Genomic DNA, 19,115 nt, shown 5'->3' with positions numbered 1-19,115 from the left:
TTCTCCCACAGGCCTGAGGACACAGCCCACTTCCACTGGGCCATGCCTTTTTACCCTACATCAAAACCTCGTGCTTCAGATTGTGGTGGTGAATGGCCTCAGCCTTGTCCGGCCACACGGTGACCTGAGAAACGCTTGTCAGGCCTGGGCCTTGCTGAGCAGCCCCTGGGCCCAGCTCCTCTTGAGCTTCCCAGAGACACCGAGCGCTGCCAGGCACTTGTGCTGTCTGACCAGCTCCTGGGGTGTCCTGTGAACTGCCTTGGAAACCGCTTTTCCTGCCTCAAAGGCATGACATCCTCCTTCTCCCACTCTCAGAGCCAGGCTGCTGACCCACGGTGCAGCCACGATGAAGCGTTGATGGCTGAGGCCCCTCGCCTGTGGCCCACGAACAGCGCTCCCAAAGGAGGCCCTTGGGGCTCTCCTGGAGCCCAGAGGTGCCAGCAGCAACCTCCCTCTGAGTGGGGCCGCGCAGAGCCAGCGCGCTCTCAAGCTTGCTGCACTGGCAGCATGACTGAGCAGCCATGGATCCTGGGCCAAGAGCCCACTCCTGGAGGCTCCAGTTTAACCACTGCTCAGCTCCAGTGCTGTTAAGCTTTTAGGCCGTATTCCTTTTGATCCTTGTCCTTTCTGTCCCTTTCTCAAACGCACCTAAACACACACACACACACACACACACACCACACACACACACACACACACACATAATTCTCATAATGTTTCTCATTTGATTGACTGACTTTTGTTCCTTGCTTTTTTCCTCATGTTGTTCCTTAACCAAGTAGTAAGTAATAATGTGAATGTTGCCAATGAATTTTCTTGAGCTGTTGCTTAATATTCTATCTGGCTTTTACTGAACCTTGCCTGGGAATTTTTAAGCAATCTCAGACACTTGTTCATACCAAGCCTTGGGAGCATGAGGTGCAGGATTGACAATGGAAAGCAAGAGAGTCATTCAAGAGGGATGAGTTTAACTGTCCATTTTATTACGCTTCTATTTATTTCACTCTAAGAAGCCAAGCCAAGCTTTTCTTAGAGGCAGAATGTGTGTGGGAGGCACTATAATATTATCCCATAGCTCTGGGCTGAATGGCACCCAGACTTGGGCTGCACAAGCTGGGGAAATAATGTTCCTGCCCTTGAACTTCCTTCCTATCCTCTCAACAACTGAAAACAAAATTATAAATCAATAAACTAAAATTACAATGAAATCAATTATAATAAAAATGAAATATTTTTTCTTACGTTACTCCAATGATCCAAGCAAAACAACAATAACTATTACTATAATATTAAGAATAACTATAAACAAATTATATACTAAGAAATACCTTCTGAAAGCTTTATCATAGTAACTCATATACTTTAGACTAAAAATATCTAAAAAAACTAACACACCTTAGTAAAACAATTCATATTACAAACATACTAAACACAAAACCAAGCACCACTAGAATTTCTCCTACATTTTAACCAAACAATTAAACTTTAATAACACCCTTAAGTACTCTAAAAGAATTCCAATTATTTTTTAAAATTTAATTGTAGGTGAGTGCTTTTATTTGGATATTGGTTTTTGGATTGTTTGGGTTAGATGATTTAAAAAATGGGATTTTTATAGCAAATTAATCAGCTGAGAAGGCGGCACTCTGCAAACAGAACTGACTGAAAATGAATGGGATCCCCATCCCACCGCTCCCAATTGGGATCCCACTGCTCCCAATCCCTTTCCAACCCCATCTCACCCTGGTGGTTGTGGAATTGAGTGAGTTTAGCCTGGGATTGAGTTTTTTTGAGGAGGGAACAAGCAATTTGAGGAGGGATTGAGCCTTTAGGGGTGAAAATTCAGTTGTTTTCAGTGGGATTTGAGTGGTTTTGAGGTGACAGATCCCTCTTGGCTTTTGGAGGGCAAAGAGAGGAAGAAGAGAAAAAAATTAAAGCCAAACCAAAAGGAAAAGCAGGCAGGTGTGTTCCCAAAAGGGATCACAGGGAATGTGGGTCACCAGGGCTGTGCCCAGCGTCGGTCCTGCAGTGGGGGATGGAGCTGGAGCAGCGCACGAAGCTCTTCCTGCACTCGGGGCACTCGCAGGGCTTCCCTCACCGGTGCCTCCGTTGGTGCTGGGTCAAGCGAGAGCTGCAGGAGAAGCTCTTCCCACACTGGGGACACTCGTAGGGCCTCTCCCCAGTGTGGATGCGCCGGTGGGTGACGAGGTTGGAGTTGCGCTTGAATCCCTTCCCGCAGTCGGGGCAGCAGAAGGGCCTCTCCTGTGTGTGACTCTGATAGTGCTGGAGGAGATCAGAGCTAATCCGAAACCCCTTCCCACACTCGGCACACTCGTAGGGCCTCTCCCCAGTGTGGATCTTTTGGTGGACAAGGAGGTTGGCGCGATGTCCGAATCTCTTCCCACACTCCCCACACTCGTAGGGCCGTTCCCCAGTGTGGGTCCTCTGGTGCTGGATCAGGGTGAGGCTCCGGCTGAAGCTCTTCCCACATTCCTCACACTCATGGGGCCTCTCCCCAGTGTGGATGAGCTGGTGCACAACAAGATGGGAGTTTTGCCTGAAGCCCTGCCTGCAGTCGGGGCAGCAGAAGGGACTCTCCTCTGTGTGCGTGCGCTGGTGCTTGAGGAGATCAGAGCTGCTCTGAAACCTCTTCCTGCACTGATCACACTCATAGGGCCGTTCCCCAGTGTGGCTCCTCTGGTGCACAATCAGGCTGGAGCTGCACCTGAAGCTCTTCCCACACTCCAAGCACTTGTGGGGCTTCTCCCCATCAGGAACCTCCTCATGGACCACCAGCTCCGAGCTCTGGCTCCATCTCCAGCCGCCTTCCCGGCCCAGGCTGGCTCTTTCCCCCTCAGATCCCCGCCATCTGTGTTTGCAGCCCCTCCTCGTGCGGCATCTCCGGGGCTTTTCCTCCCCGTTGGGTTCCTGCGCCGTGGAGCCGCTCAAAACGGCCTCTGCCACGAGGTTCTGCCGCGGGGATTTGTCCTCCCTGCTCTCCATCCTCAGCTCCTGCTCTGGGGGAGGAAGGACAAGGAGAGGATGGCATTTCCCTCCAGGCCAAAGGCAAGGGCAAGGAGATGCCCCCAGGCTGTCCTGCAGCTGGGGCGGTGCTGGGCTGGGAGATGGAGCAGGAGAGAGGGGGAAAGGGGCACTGACTTCCTCCTCACCTGCCTCAGTGTCCAGGGACATATTCCTCTCTCTCACTGCCTCACAAGAAGTGGCAATGGGAAATCCTGGTTTGGGGAAAACAAGGGATGAGCACGTTGACTTTGAAAGTCTTTCTGCCCAAGTCCCTCTCTACAAGTCACCGGCCATCGGGGCTCCAGAAAAAGCTCCCAAACACCAAGATTCAGCCTTGAAAAAGCCTCCCAGGAATTCCCCGGCCCTGCTCCCTCCTCTCTGCTCTTTGGGAGTTCCCCCTGTCCCAGCTGCTGGGGTCACGCTTGCATTGCGGGTCCCCCTTCTCCTCGGTGCCCGCCCTCCCCAGCCTGCTGGCAGTCCCAGCAATCCCAAAAGCTGCCCCCTCTTCACTCTGCCCATTCAGGGGTGCCGGGGCTTTTTGGGCTCCCTTTTGGGCTCCCTTCTCCCCTCATTCTCTGCTCTGGGCTGCAGGGGCTCCAAGGAGTCCCCCCTGCCCCTCTCCAGCCTCTGCAGGCTCCCGCCAATGGCGGCGCTCCCCCCTCTCTGGGCTCCCCACTTTGGGCTCCTGGGGGACACAGGGCTCTGCTCCTCCAGGCTGCCTCTGCCGCCAGCCGCCACCGCCACCCCCCGATGTCCCCCCAAGGGGCTTTTTCTGCCCTGCCTTGGAGTTCTTCATTCTCCAAACATCCCCCCAAAAAATCCCAACCCAGGCACTCCCCAGAATATTTCGGCTGAGCTCCACCTCCCTGGGCACCTCCAGACTTCCTATGTGCCTGACCCTGGGACAACCTGGAACACCTTGGACCCCCATTCCAGCCTTTCCCTGCCCCCAGCCCCACCCTTCTGCAAAACCAGACACGCCCTGAACTCCCCCTTCCTGAACATCCTGGGTGTCCCTATGCCATGTCCCACCTTTTTTGGGAAACCCTGGACTCCCCTTTCCTGGGCTCCAGGCCCCCTGGAACTCCCTTCTGCCTCTCCATGTCCCTGCCCCCCATTTCCGTGACCCTGAGCCCCTCCTGCAACCCATTCCTGAGACCCGAGACCCCCTTTTACCTCATTGCCTGGAACTGAGACCCCCCTGCACCCCCTTATCTGGCACCAACTCAACTTTCCCCGGCCCCCGCCTCTCCCATCACCCAGCCCCACCCTTCTCCCTGACCTGGGATCCCTGGGCCCCCATTCCTGCATTTTCCAGCCCCCAGACCCTCCTTTTTTCACTCCCAGGACATCCCGGTACCCCGTTTCCTGGGCACACCCCATCCTAGCTCTCCCAGTCTCTGCACCCCCTTTCCTTGACTCTGAGCCCCTGAACCTCCTTCCCAGCTCGGCCAGCCCTTCAAGTCCCCCTTTCCTTGGCCTCTTGACCCCCCTGGATCCCCAGTCTCTCACGTTCAGCCCCCCAGCTCCCCCGATCTCGCTGTCCCCCCAGTTCTGCACTCCCTGCAGTACCTGGCAGTGGCGCTGTCGCAGCCCGGCCCTGTCGCCGCGTCCTCTCAGTGCCCGTTCGGGCCCTGCCCGCCCAGCCCGACACGCTCGACTGCGGGGGACACTCCCCTGTGCCCGGGCTACAGGACAGCGGCCGGGGCTGCCAGCCCTGAACCACAGGAGCAGCTGGCAGACGCTGCTGCAGGAAGAAAGGGCCCACTCTGGGCAGGGTAAAGCCAAGATTTATTTCAGGGCTCAGGGCAGCTCTGACCCTCAGGGCAACCTGCTGCACACAGCACACACTCAGCCCCTGCACCAGCTTGGAAAGGGGGGCGCAAACAAGGCAAAGATACATCCAACAACCAATGGGGGAAACGGGGGGTGTGCAAACCGGGCAGATGGACATGAAGGATCACAAATGAGGAAGCACCTTAAGGGAGGGCCCTGACCTCTGCCCAATCACTCCACGCCCCTGTGGGAAGATTCTGGAAAGAGGGGAAGGGAGGCCGAGGGATTGACAGGGGCCCAGAGAGGAGACTGGGGAATGGCTCTGCAGCCACAGGGAGGATTGACATGGGCGAGGAGGGAAGGCACTTGGGGCAAAGCATTTTCAGGAAAGAAGCGGGGCTACATCAGGGAACCATTGCAAACTGAGAACAAGGAGAATAAAACACAATACAACACGGCCCGGGGTCCCCCAGTCCTTGATTGTGGGGGACGTGGACGGGACCCCTGCGAGCGCTGGGGCAGCGACCGGGACCGGATGGAGCCGCAGAGAGCGGGGATGGTGGGGGGAGCTGAGCTGGGATATTGGGATAGCCAGGGTAGGGATTTTGGGATAGCCAGGGCAGGGATATTGGGATAGGCAGGGCTGGGATATTGGGATAGCCAGTACTGGGATATTGGGATAGCCAGAACTGGGATATTGGGATAGCCAGGGCTGGGACATTGGGATAGCCAGAGCTGGGATGTTGGGATGGCCAGGGCTGGGATATTGGGATAGCCAGGGTTGGGACATTGGGATAGGCAGGGCTGGGATATTGGGATAGCCAGGGTTGGGATATTGGGATAGGCAGGGCTGGGATATTGGGATAGCCAGAGCTGGGATGTTGGGATGGCCAGGGCTGGGATATTGGGATAGCCAGGGTTGGGATATTGGGATAGGCAGGGCTGGGATATTGGGACAGCCAGCCCCGGCTCAAGGACAGGAACGGGCCCGTGGCCGACAGTGCCCTGGAGACGGGGCCGGTACAACCAGAGCAGGGGAGACTGGGGGGAGCCAGGGGCTGGGCTGGGATCTGTGGGAATGGAGGACTCTGAGGGGCTGGGATGGGATCTCTATGGCTACGAGGGGTGGGATTTCATCTCCTTCCAGCTGGGACCCGGGAGCTTTGCAGTGTCCGACGGTGCCACCTGGATCACCTGGAGGTGCTGGGAATGCAAAGGGATCATGGTGGAGCAGATGAAGCATTATCTGGTACACAGCTGTGTGGAAGAGCTCCCAAAATCCATCAGACATGGTCGGGAGGCTCTGGAGCACAAAGGTGGGTGTGGGAAGAGGAGGGGAGTTCCTGTGGGAATGTGGGATTCAGGAATGAGGGCCTTGGGAATGCAGAAATTGCCATGGAATTTCCATGGCCGGATCTCTCTCATCCCAGCCAGGTGAGAATTCCATGGATGGATCTCCCCCTAACCCATTGCCCTGGGAATTCCATGGGGAAATGATTTGAATGGATGACCAATGCAATGCCAGCAGTGCAATTGGGAAATACAAAGCTGTGTTTCGTGTCAGGTTCCTAGAGGCAACGTGTGTATTTGTGATTGTGTGGAAACTGACCATGGGACAGTTATGAAGACAAATTCTAATAAATAACTGAGGAGATAAAGCATGGAAGAAGGCCTTTGAACCTATCCTTTGTTCGCAATTACCCTTTGTAAGTCTTCAGTTGATTTAGGATCATTTGAATTAAAGCTTTAAGGATGTTTCTCTTTGACTGGAACTTTCTGCTTGTAGCTAAGCCTTAAAGAGTTTTGCAATAATAACCTTTTGAAGTATAATTTTAGAATATTGCTCGTAGTAAGGATCTTTGAAACCATAGCTTTAGAATATATAAAAAGGAAACGTGCTTATCTCGATACATTAAAAAAAACAGTGAAAAGCAGCTTAAGAAAGGAAGATGAACATCTACTCAAGGATTGATGGTTTTGACCAAGAGAAGCTGGACATCACTGTTATGAGATTTGGAATTAAAAGGTGGACCCATCTGGAATCTGGACCTCACCAGCTGGGAGACTTCTTTCTTCTTTCGGAAGCCAGACCCCACCATCTGGGGATACTCCTTTCTGGGATACATCCTGAGAAAAACTAAATCATAATAGTGTATAGAATTGTGACGTAAAAATTGGGAATGGAAACTGCTGAGAAAGTTTATGAGTACCCCTATCAATGCCTGTAAGCCTCAACTATCGGTGTGCAGCTGGAGGGAAAACTTCCCCCCCTGTACCCAGCCTGTATTGCTCATACTTTACCATATGAATTAATAAATTGATTGCTGCTTGAATATTGGCCTAGTCAAGCTTCTCATTTGTAACACAATGAGCCCTAATCCCTGCTGGGATTGCATGGGACATGGATGCCAATGCTGTGCCCAGGCCAGCTCTGCTGTGCCCGTGGCAGCGCCAGGGGAGTGCCCTGTGCCTGCCCTGAGCCCAGCAGGAGCCTTTCCTTGGCTGTTGTGTGCCCTGCCCGGGGCAGGAGGGCACTGCCAGAGCATCTTTGGTGGCCCCGGGCACCCGGCCAGGCTGCAGCCGCTGCAGGGGCTCCTGGAGAATGTTGCAGAGCAAAGCTGAAAGCAAACAACAGTTTCTGGAGGGGATTCTGCCCCTGGGCCTGTGCTGGGAGCCCAAGGGCAACAGCCCCAAGTGCTGGAGCTCAGTGTCCCTCGGCCAGGCCGTGTTCCCTGGCTCTGCCCTGTCCCCTGTCCCTCACCTGTCCCTGTCCCTGCCTCCTGTCCTTGTCCCTCAGCTCTCCTCTGTCCCTGTCCCCTCTCCCCTGGCTCTGTGAGGTCCGAAGTGGCAGCAGGTCCTGGGGCAGCCCTGGGGGAGAACAACCCTGAGCCCCCCAGCTGGGCCAGTTGCCCCAGTTCCCCCAGGGGTGCCCAGGTCACTCCCAGCATGGGCCCTGTGGCTCCCAGTCACTCCCAGTATGATCCCACTATGATCCCAGCATGGTCCCAGGTGTTACCATTCACCCCTAGGATGGTTCCAGCCTCTCCCAGTATGTTTCCAGTCACCCCCTCTTGCAGGTAAACCAGGATTCCTGAACAACTGACCGGTGTGACCAAGCAGAAGCTGTTTATTGTTTACATTACACACACTTTTCTGGATTCTACAAACTGCTAAGATCACACTTCTTGCTTCCTGCCTTTGTCTCGTTCCCTCGTTCTCTGCCTCCATTTCTCAGTCTCTGTGATTGGTCACCGTGCAGGTGTTTCACAGTCCCCTGTTATCCAGTTCCTGCCATCCTGGTGTGCCGTTTCTCAGCTTCTTTGTGCTTATTTTAGCACAGTTTATATCTCAGTCACCTTGATGAATTCCACAGAGCCCTGAGACAATTCTGATAAGAACAGTTGCAGAGGGTATGGCTGGTGCACACTGAGGCCTGAGTTGTTCAAATACATTGCTACAGTTCCCCCTTCTTGCACCAGCCAGACCCTCTTTACTGTGTTCCCTACTAAGGGGGTCACCAACTTAATTATGCATGGAATAACACAAAGCAATAAAGTAATGACTACTAATACTAACATAATTCCCTTTACAATATCTTTCAACCATCCAGTTATTGCCAACCCCTTAAAACATTCATCCAACCCTCAGTCATTCACAGTCAATCTCTTCATGTTGTCCTGTAGTTGTTTGAGTTTCCTGTGAATGGATGCAGAATGCTCAGAGAGGTTCATACAACACATTCCTTCCAACTCCTCATACCCGTGCCCATGTGCTAACAACAACAAATCTACAGCAGCTCTATTTTGCAGTGTGCCATGGCTAATACTATCTACACCAGTGAGCATTTGATTTAGAACAGCTGAAGCTGTGTTCAGTTGTTTAGCTACCCAGCATCCCAACTTATTCAGTGTAGTCAAAGCCTGAGCAGCCACAACACCTGGAGCAAGGAATGATACTGAGATTCGTGCTGGAGCACCCCAAAGCTCTACATGATCATGACAATTAGATCCTAAGCCTGTGACTGCTCTTTTAGTTCTTCTGCTGTGTCCTGCTCTCCAGATAGTCTGATTCAGCATTTGTCACATGCTAGGGGCAAACATGCTTAGTTTTCCTAGATAACAAGTTCCACCAAAGGGATTACTTGGAATTGCAGGCCAGGCTCTGTCCCCACAGATTAAAAAGACACCAAGTGGAAGCTTTCTTACAGTCTCATTTGCACCAGCACTGCCAGGATAAGTCCAATTGTGGCAATATTTGGCCTTGTTCTGATATAATGGAGAATTGGGATTAAGGATGACACTATTATTCTTGGAATGTGGGACTAGAACATTGCTCAAATTGGTTATTTTTGCTTCCAGAAAGTAGTTAAAAAACAAGCAGTAATTTCCAGGAGCTGATCCTAACAGGTCTGGTTCTTGGGGTTCTAGTCCGGTTTCATTCAGGGATTGTGTGTGTTATCATACCTGCTTGGAAGCCTTCGCCCTTTGGCTTAATTCCCAGCCTTTTGCATCTGTCCAATTTTGTACCACCTCTGCTGATGTTACACCAATGATTCTCCATGCTTGATCTATTTGCTTCCACGTATGGCTTTCCTCTAGCTCCTACCCACCTTGCAAAACCAGTAAAATCACTCACTGGGATACCAATTAGACCTGTGCGGAAGGGATCTCCAGGCATGGCCAAGGATAAACAAAAGGAATCCACCCCAGCAGCCTTGGCCCAGGTAAGCCACATATTCTGTCAGTGCCATCCTGGTGGGTTAATTTCCTCTGCACTACAGATGTTACCACATACTACAGCCAATAGAAAAAAATCTCCCAAAACCCCACCTCTCTAATTTAAAGCTGTTCTTCATCTTGCTCATTGGTAAAGAACCCTTCCCCTCTGAGATCAGGGACAAAATCTGAACTAACTGTGCTTTTGCTCTTTGAGCCCTTCCTCTGTTCCTTCTTTCTTGGTTCCTTTCTTTCCAGCTTCTCTTTGTTTGTTCCCTCTGATCAGGTCTAACTCCCCAGGTCCTAGGGATAAATATTTCCTTACCACACTCAATATCCTTGATTTTATTCTCTCTCTTTCTGCTCAAGTTTCTGGAGTTCACTACGATACCACTGAATAGCCTGCCCCAATTGCTCTTGATTTTCAAACAAGCTCAGTGCTTCTTGAGCAGCTTCAGGGGAATTTCCTGTTCTTCCTGTCACTTGGGATAACACCACCCAGGTATTGAATTCTTGGCTGTGCCAACAGCTGCACACCCCACACCTTGCAAAGCTTCCTCCCTCAAACTCACACCACCTGTGTGCTCCACACCCACTCATTCTAATCTCACCCAAGGATAACAAAAGCATTTCCAGCTCTGAGGGCAATGGATGTTTTCAGGTGTTGCTGGTTGTAGGTTCATTAGTGGTACTAGGGATCAGAGTGTCCTTTTCTAGCCAGAGATGAACCCACTTTGCTGGTATCCATCAGGGTTCTTTGTCTGTAATGCCACAAACATAACCCCTTCCCCACATCAGTAAATCTGCAGGTCCTTCCCATAACCCTGTCCTAGGATTTTTAAAATAAACTTCTGGCCGATGCTGTACCAATTCAGAATCTTGCTGCAAACCTGAGTAATGTGTTAATGCTGGTGGTTCACTGTGATTGCCTACTAACCACAGAGGATTCATAGCGTGGACGGCTTTCAGCACTCTGTCCTGTGGGCTCAGCCCATCCTGCCCCATTTTTTGTTTATCAAGCAGTCCTTTCAGGACCTGATGTGTCCTTTTGATGACAGCTGACGTGTGGAGTTCCCTGGAATGCCTGTGCTGTGCTTCACTCCCCAAGGAGCTGAGAAATCCTGGGTTTGCCAGGCTGTGTATCCTGCCCCGTTGTGTGTTCTGATTTCCTGAGGCAAGCCCATAACAGCAAAGCAGCCTGGCCAGTGTGGAATGCCAAAGCCAGAGCCTTCACTTGTCACAGGAGTGGCCCGAGCCATGGCAGAAAAGGTGTCTGTGGTCACATGAATGCGTTTAAAGCAAACCAAAGAGGCGCAGATGGTCACATCAGTTTGCCACAGCTGCAGGGGCCCTGAACCACTGGGGTTGGCTCCAGGACCCAATCCAGCAATCATAGCCTGGCCCTGTGGACAGCTTGTGACAATTCCCTCAGCATCCTGCAGCCATATTCCAAATTGTTTGGGTAAAACTTTCACACTTTGATGAAAAGCTCGTCCGCCCTTCTGGCTTGGCCAAATTTATTGATGCTGTGAGAAGCAGAGGCCCAGAGTGTTGCCACCAATTGGCCAGCCTTCTCCTTACCTAAGGCCAGGCCTCCCTCCAATCCAGAGTAATTCCAAATATGGGTAATGAAATAATCCTGTTTGTGAGAATTGAGACACTGGCACAGTTGCAAAAAGAGTTGCCACAACCCCTGGTCCTGGATTTCTCTGGAATTCTTCCAGCAGTGGTCACTTCATGCGCTGGACAACACCACTACATAAAGAGAATCAGAAACAATGTTAAGGGGATCATTTGGCCACTTTTCAAACACTCTGATGAGAGCACGTAGCTCAAGAATCTGTAAGGAATCTCCTGGTGCCTCCAGGATTTCACTGAGTCATTTGCCTTTGTTCTGCCAAGTGAGGCCTGCTCTGGAAGTTTTTCCATTGGCATCAGGCAAGACACCTATTTCTTCATGCACAACAGCCCATCTTTATTCTTCACAGCTCATATTTCTATGGTTTTCTAAAGGCTTTCTGTTTAATTTTAATTGCTTAGTAGCTTACTGCCACTCAGTTCATTGGTTAGTAGTTGCTCATGCAGGTGTCAGTCAAAACCTTTCCTCTCTAACGATGTTTCCATTCTTGTCTCCTGCATAGAAGATATGGGTAGAAGTCTTTCTTCTCCCAGGTGCAAATTCCTTTCTCACAGGAACTTGTCAGGCTAGCTGTTAGCTGTACTTAGCCAAAGTAGCAGGCCTGAGCCATCATTTTACAAGGATAACAAGGCTCTTCTTTTATATGGCTTTACCTGTATGCAACATTGACATATGATTCTTTCAATCTTAAAGAATCATCTTAAATTTCTGTCATGTGAACTTTGACCTTTGTAATATTTGTGTATGATAGATTTGAGTTCAACTCTGTTTTGAATCATGCCTTCATGGAATCATAGACTCATGGAATCATGAAGGCTGGGAAAGCTCTGTGAGACCATGGAGTCCCAGCAGTGCTTGATGCCCACCTTGTCCCCAGCCCAGAGCCCTGAGTGCCACCTGCAGGCCTTCCTGGGACAGCTGCAGGGATGAGCACTGCAAAGCTCCCTGGGCAGCCCCTGCCAAGGCCTGAGCAGCCTTTCCCTGGGGAAATTCCTCCTGGTGTCCACGCTGAGCCTGCCCTGGCCCAGCCTGAGGCCGTTCCCTCTGCTGCTGTGCCTGTTCCTGGGAGCACAGCCCGAACCCCGGCTGTCCCTCCTGTCAGGGAGTTGTGCAGAGGCAGAAGGGCCCCCTGAGCCTCCTTTTCTCCAGGCTGAGCCCCTTTGCAGCTGCCTCAGCCCCTCCTGGGGCTGCAGCCAGGATGGAATCCTGGTGCTGTACAAAGAGCAGTGTACAGACCTGCCACAGGTGCCTTTGTCAGCACATTTTAAACTTTCCTAGCTACAGAAAGGCTCTGCAGCAAGCACACGAGTCCAGTCAGTAGGGACAGTGCCAATGTCCTTTGGCAATGCGTGAGGCCCAGCCCGGCCCGGCCCCGCGCTCGGTGCCGCGGTTGCCTGGTAACCGCGCCCGGGCCCTCAGCGTCTGTGCCGGCGCCGCGGCTTCAGCGCCAGAGCTCGGCCCTGGCTGCTCGTTCGCAGCGTCGGCGCCTTCAGGCGGCTGCACTCGGCCATTGCCACGGCAGTTGTTGGCACAGCATTGGTTTCTGTCAGCCAGTGCTGTCAATTGGCGGAGAATTGGTCTCTGTGAGCGACTCCTGAACTCGCAAAGCATTGGTCTTTGCAAGGGACTCCTGAACTCGCAGAACATTGGTTTCTGCCAGGGACTCCTGAACTGACAAAGCATTGGTCTTTGCGAGGGACTCTTGAATTTCTTTTGAAGGTAAAGATTGCCTCAAGTTCTACTGTCTGTTTTTGTCCCATCTGTGCTCTGAAAGAGAATGCCAGAGGGAAATAGAGGATGGGATAATGCCAGTCTTCAGTTTGGTGTCATGTGTAATAAGTAGTAATACGTTTGTTCGTTAATTAAATCAATAGCTAAATAACTATACAATATAAAACAATAGTTAAATAGCTAAGAAAACTTCTTGTGCAGATACATATGGTTGCTGGTTTACTATAGTGCTTTGGGAATTCCATTGTAAAGGTATGCCCTGTGAAAGGAAAGTAATGAGAAGCAGCTGTAACAACAATCCTTAAACTTGCTAGAATTGCTTAGCTTGCAGAAAAGTGTATAGTACTACTAAGAATTGCTTAGCTTGCAGAAAAGTGTATAGTGTTCTGTATAGATATGTCTTATAAGGCATAAGTTCACTCAGTGTTCACAAAGAGGAAGACTAAGGGGGACTAAGCCTTCATCCCACGACCACCAGAAGGCAGAAAAAGACCCCCTAGCAACTGAATGAGCAAGCGCAGAAGACAGATCACATCATCCCTAAACCCGGAGAAGAAGGCAATAGAAGGTGGACTCAGGGGATAGGAATTTTGTGAGCCAAAGTGGAGCAGAGACTCCGGGCCGCCCAGCGCTGTCCTTGCTTATTCTTGCTTGCAAAAATAATAAAGATAATTATTTGATCCTTAAATTCAGTGGACTTGTTTATCCCACTGCCCAGACCCTAAACTGCCCCAAATGTGCCACAGAAATGTCTCCAGGGACCCCAAAGTGGCCCCCTTTACCCTGTCCGTGAAAATAATAAAAAAATGTGTCAAAAGATCTAAAAATAGCACTAATTAGCATTAAGAAGGAGAAATAAATGGCCAGTAGTGGTCAATGATTTAATGAAAGGAATTGTTTTATCTAAAACCAATGGCAAATAATTTTTTGATTGCTAAAAAATGTATTCAATTTTTCACATAAATATCAAAGGTAATAGAAATATACAGTAATACTAATATAAATTAAAAATCTGTAATTATAATTTTATAAATTAATCAATCTAATTTATTTTAAAAATGCACACTTTTTTATGTTTTGGGATGTCAGTCCAGATGGGCGATGTCAGACATGGTGAGGCTGGGGGGTGAGGAGCAGGTTGTCCAAAATGGGTCAGCCTGCAAGGTGCTCGTTCTTCTCCATGCCCAGATCTCCTAGGGAGACATTCAGCATCAAGATCACCTGGGGAATTGTTCTTTCACCTCTTTTCTGAACTGAAAAATAAAAAACCACCCATATGATTAAAACCAACCATCATGCGGTCGGTGCACTTTGAAATCTCCCTCCTTAACAGAACTCCAAACTGACCCCAGTCAGCTGCACAAGCCCTGGAGACTTGAAGACAATTGAAGGGAGACAAAGAGCTCCTGAGGGCTTTCTGTGTTTTAATCAGCCCCACGGTGGATTTGGGGCTGGGTCCAGGAGCCTCAGGCACTGAGAGAAGGATGAAGAAGCTGCTCAAGGAGTCAGCAGCAAAACTCCAAGTGCCTTGGAGCATGGCTGGGCCCCAGTGAGGGCAGGGAGTGCCAAAGGCTCCCCGGGACTGCTGAGAGCAGATCCTTGAGGCCAGGAGTGCAGGGAGCCCAAGGCTCTGGGCAGGGAACTGCAATGCTGAGCAAGGCCTGGGCTGGCTGGGGGAAGCAGAAAGGCCAAGCCCTGAGCCCAGCCTGGGCCAGCAGGGCCTGTCCCTCACGGGTGGCTCGGGGCTCTCTGTGGGGCAGGGGGATGTCAGGGGCAGCAAGGACAAATGCCATCAACCTGCAGCCCCTGCCAGCCTGGCCAGGGAGGCCGAGGGAGAGCCAAAGTGCAGCCCCTGCCAGGAAAGTTCCTGCTGTGGGGCCTCCAGAGATGCTGCCCGAGCCCAGGGCACAAAGGCCTGGGTGCCTGTGGCCCTGCCAGCCCTGCCCAGCCCTTGGCCATCTGTCCTGCAGGCTGTGCCCCCTGTGCGTGCTGCTCCTGTGCCCTGGCCGGCTGCACTCGCCCCTCTCGCTGTGCCCCAGCATTTCTCAGCCAGCGTTTCTGTGCCCTCCCTGGGCTCCCTGCACCCAGCGCTGCTGGCTCCTGGCACACAGAGCCGGCCATGGCCCAGCCTCACGCTGCCACACCTCGAGCACCACAATTCCACCCTGGCAGGGACTTTGCTTTCTCCTCAGCTCCAGCCTGAACCTTCCAAGCTGCGCTTTGGGGAGGTTTCCTGCAATTCCCACTCCCAAGGAAAGCTCTGTCTCCTGCTGTTCATGAACAGAGAAGGGCTGGTGGGAGAACTGCTGGTCAGAGGCTGTTTGGGGCACAGTCACAATGAAATGATTGACTTTTTAAATATTCTGTAAAAGAAGGAGGGGCATCAATAAATCTTCTACACTGGACTTTTGAGGGCAGACTTTGGCCTGTTGAGGATGCAGATTTGGGGAGTACCAAATCAGGTATTGATTTTTTTAAAAAAACAGCCCTTAAAAACAACTAGTTCCAGGAAGGATGGAAACACTTCAAAAAAGAAATCTTGAAGGGGCAAGAGTAGGCTGCCCCCTTTGTGCAGAAAGATGACCCAGAGGGAGAAATGACTGGCCTGGCTGGGCATGGAGCTTTTCAAGGAAAAGGGGGATTAAAAAGGGATTAAAAAGGGATTAAAAAGGATATTTCTAGGGATTAAAAAGAGGGTGCAGCACCTTTGGACATAGAGGCAGGTAAATCAAGAAATGTTTAAGGATGTTGTTAGGTCATGCAGAAAGAAAATTAGAGAGCTAAAAGCTCAGTTAGGACTTAACTTGGATACTTCTGTGAAGGTTAATTATTTTGTTTTTATAGGTACGTTAATGTCAAAAGGAGGGGTAAGGACAACCTGCATTTCTTACTGTGAGGGATATGATTACCAAAGATGAAGAATGGGCTGAGGTACTTCACCCCTTCTTTGCCTCAGTTTTCAACAATAAGACAGGCCATCCTCAGGACAAGTGTTCTCCTGAGCTGGTAGATGGGCACAGGGAGCAGAACAGCCCCCTGGAATCCAGGAGGAAGCAGCTGGGGACCTGCTGAGCCACTCAGGTGCTCACAGGTGTCTCTGGGATCAGAGGGGATCCATCCTAGAGGGATGATGGAGCTGGTGGATGAGCTCCCCAAGCTGCTCTCCATCATTTACCATCAGTCCTGGATCAGCAGGGAGGTCCCAGAGGAGTGGAGGTGCCAGTGTGAGCCCATCCCCAAGAAGGGCTGGAAGGAGGATCTGGGGAACTCCAGGCCTGTCAGCCTGACCTGGGTGCCTGGCAAGGTTATGGAACAAATCACCTTGAGAGCCATCACAGGGCACCCACAGGATGGCTGAGGGATCAGAGCCAGCCAGCGTGGATTCCAGTATCTGCACTGATGATCTGCATGAGGGGATTGAGTCCAGCAGCAGCAAATTTGCAGATGACACCAAGCTGGGTGTGAGTGTGGATGTGATGGAGGAGAGGAGGGCTCTGCAGAGGGACCTGGACAGGCTGGATCCAGGGCCCAAATCCAACAAGGTGAGGTTGAACAAGACCAAGTGCCAGCTCCTGATCTTTGGCCACAACAACCCCTGCAGCACTACAGGCTGGGGACAGAGTGGCTGGACAGCAGCCAGGCAGAAAAGGACCTGCAGGGACTGATGGACAGCAGGCTGGACATGAGGCAGCAGTGTGCCCAGGTGGCCAAGAAGGCCAATGGTTCCTGGCCTGGTCAGGAATGGTGTGGCCAGCAGGAACAGGGCAATGATTCTTCTCCAGTGCTCAGCACTGGTGAGGCCACACCTCGAGTGCTGTGTCCAGTTCTGGGTCCCCAATTTAGGAAGGACATGGAGGGGCTGGAGCTGTCCAGAGAAGGGCAACAAGGCTGATGAGGGGTTTGGAGGAGAAGTTTGGTTGAAAGCACATGAGGGAGCGGTGGTTAAGTTAACTGGACGATGCTCTGGGTAGACAAGGTAGTGTTAGGGTGCAGGTTGGACTTGGTGATCTCAAATGTATGTCACAATAAATCAGAGTGGTTTCCCTGGTGTCCCCCAGCCCTTGCTGGCCCCAGGGGCTGATGGCATTTGTGCTCCCTCAGGTTCATGTCCCCACAGCAGCAGCATGGGGGTGCTCCTGCCTGCTCTGTGCAATGCAAACAGGGGCTCCTGAGCCAGTGCTGCTGTGGCTGTGCCTGCAAGGATGCGGCACCTCTGTGAGCTGGGGGAGAGGCCAGGGCTGCAGAGGGGGGATGTTGTTGGCAGCTCCATCAGGACGCTCTGGGACGCTGCCCTGGGCTGTGCAGTGCACTGGGGATGGATCAGCCCCTGCTCTGCTGCTCCTTCCCGTCTCCCCCAGGGCCCTTGCAGAGCCCCAGCCATGCTGTTTGCCCCCAGCCTGCCCACGGCCAGCCTGGGGCTGCTCAGCCTGGGGCTTTTCTGTGCTGAGCATTGGCCTGGCCGTGTTCTTGAGAGAGCCTGGGCAAGGAGCCTGGAGCCCCCAGGGCCTGGCCTGAGGCGTCAGCGCTGCCCCAGCAGTGCCCATGGCCTGTCCCTGCTGCAGCCCCAGCACTGCCACCCCCAGGACTGTGCCCGGCCCCGAGAGCACTCAGGCCCTGCAGCAACACCAGGGCCACCAGGGCAGCGGGGCAGGGCCACGGCAGCAGCACTGCCAACACCAAGTGCTGCTGCTGCTGCTGGGCACAGCTGCTGTGCCAGCACTGATCTGCCCCAGCTCTGCACACAGACATTGCTGCTGCAGCTCCAGAGATGGCAAGAATAGAGGGATCTCTGCAGAAAACTCTGCTGGGAGATCCTTTAGTTCTTTTAAAGTCACTGAGAACACTGCTCCTCATTGTCACAGTCTGTGGCCACGGTGAATGTGTAGAGTGACAAAGTCAGAAATAGCAGAAACAATGATCTAGATTTAGGAAGAATATTAAAAAAAAAAAAAGACAGGGAAATCAAAGAACCAAACCAACAGAACTATCAAAAATTAATTTTCTTACAAGTGATTTGCAGAAATTGGAAATCAGTTTAATGCTTCCGAAGATGTCCAGTCATCAGTCTCCACACTGCAGCCTTGAGCTCCTGGTTCCTCAGGCTGTAGATGAGGGGATTCAGGGCTGGAGGCACCACCGAATACAGAACTGACACCAACAGGTCCAGGGATGGGGCGGAAATGGAGGAGGGTTTCAGGCAGGCAAATACTGCAGTGCTGAGAAATGCATTTCTCCTGCATTTTTCCTTTTCAGATTCTTTCAGTCATCTCCTGAGAGGTGCAGATTGTTCTGGGGCTTTTCATGAACTGATTGTACTCTTGATTTAGATGGAGACTGTAGAATTGATTTCAGATGTAGCAGAATCTGAACTGAGCACAGAAATAAACTCCCTCTGTCAGCCCATTTTCATCTTCTAGATCACTTTCAAGATGTCCTTGGGGGTGTTGGAATGATGATCACACAGCTCTCCACTTCTGGCTGCAGGCTCTGCAGATTCTTTCTTTGCATTCAGTCAGGCTTGCATTCTCCAGGAGTTCTTGGTAGCCTGTCATGTTTTCTTAGGGTAGAACAGTAACAATGAAAACCTTACCAATGGCACAACTGCCCAGCCCACAAGGAAAAGAAAAGAACAAGCTGCCAAATTCTTCAAATATTTGTCCTGCTTTGCTGCAAGAGTTGTGCTGCACACACAGTGTGGAAAGCTGCAGTTGGTGGCACACCTTGTGACAGAAGCTGCACCTTGTTCTTCAGGAAAGGTTCTTGGAAAAAGCAAACAGGACTGAGGAGAAGATTCTGGAAAAACTGAAAGAGCTTTTAAGAAATTAAATGAAAATTGAAACAATTCAAGACGTTTTTCTCGATTTATTTTTATGCTCCCCTTTTCCATCTTGCACTAGTTGTCCATCCCATTAATTCCAAACAGATCTCACCGCTAAGATCCATGAGTTGGCAAGTTTTAGACATTTTAAAATACCATGACCTACACACAGTTTGGCTTCCCCTGTTATTCTTGGAAATCAATGCTGGAGAGGTAAGTGCATTGCTTGGGTCAGGTACAAATTCTGCAATCAGGGAACACGCTCTGAGAGTGTTTGACCCTCAGCAGGGACAATGCACAGCAGCAACCAAGGGCATTCCTGAGACACTGTGCAGGAGTCCAGACTCTGGCTCTTGGCTGAACTCGGCAAAGTTCCCGTGTTTGCAGAGGCTCAGGGGCTGCCCTCGGGGAA

General features: G+C 51.4%; 1 protein-coding gene, 1 long non-coding RNA gene and 1 pseudogene across 2 annotated transcripts in view; 1 reads left to right on the top strand and 2 right to left on the bottom strand.

Moving 5' to 3' along the window:
* LOC135305609 (zinc finger protein 850-like) overlaps positions 1-19,115 on the top strand; it is a 398,104-nt pseudogene that overhangs the window by 307,494 nt on the left and 71,495 nt on the right.
* Positions 2,095-19,115, bottom strand: part of LOC135305990 (zinc finger protein 239-like) — a 42,917-nt gene continuing 25,896 nt past the window's right edge. Inside the window, exons 5-7 of the mRNA XM_064429563.1 lie at positions 16,174-16,181; positions 2,612-2,742; positions 2,095-2,527 (exon numbers count right to left, since the gene is read on the bottom strand). Coding sequence (XP_064285633.1) covers positions 2,095-2,527; positions 2,612-2,742; positions 16,174-16,181 — 572 coding nt within the window. The remainder of the gene's footprint in view (positions 2,528-2,611; positions 2,743-16,173; positions 16,182-19,115) is intronic.
* LOC135305800 (uncharacterized) lies at positions 7,905-10,197 on the bottom strand. Its single transcript, XR_010366784.1, has 2 exons — positions 9,264-10,197; positions 7,905-8,496 (listed from the first exon to the last, which is right to left on the bottom strand). It is a non-coding gene; the product is annotated as an uncharacterized LOC135305800 (long non-coding RNA).

Source organism: Passer domesticus, chromosome 8 (genome assembly GCF_036417665.1).
Source record: "Passer domesticus isolate bPasDom1 chromosome 8, bPasDom1.hap1, whole genome shotgun sequence".
NCBI classification, from domain to species: domain Eukaryota; kingdom Metazoa; phylum Chordata; class Aves; order Passeriformes; family Passeridae; genus Passer; species Passer domesticus.
Note: the sequence above shows the minus strand (reverse complement) of the source record. Positions and strands in the feature narration are given on the sequence as shown.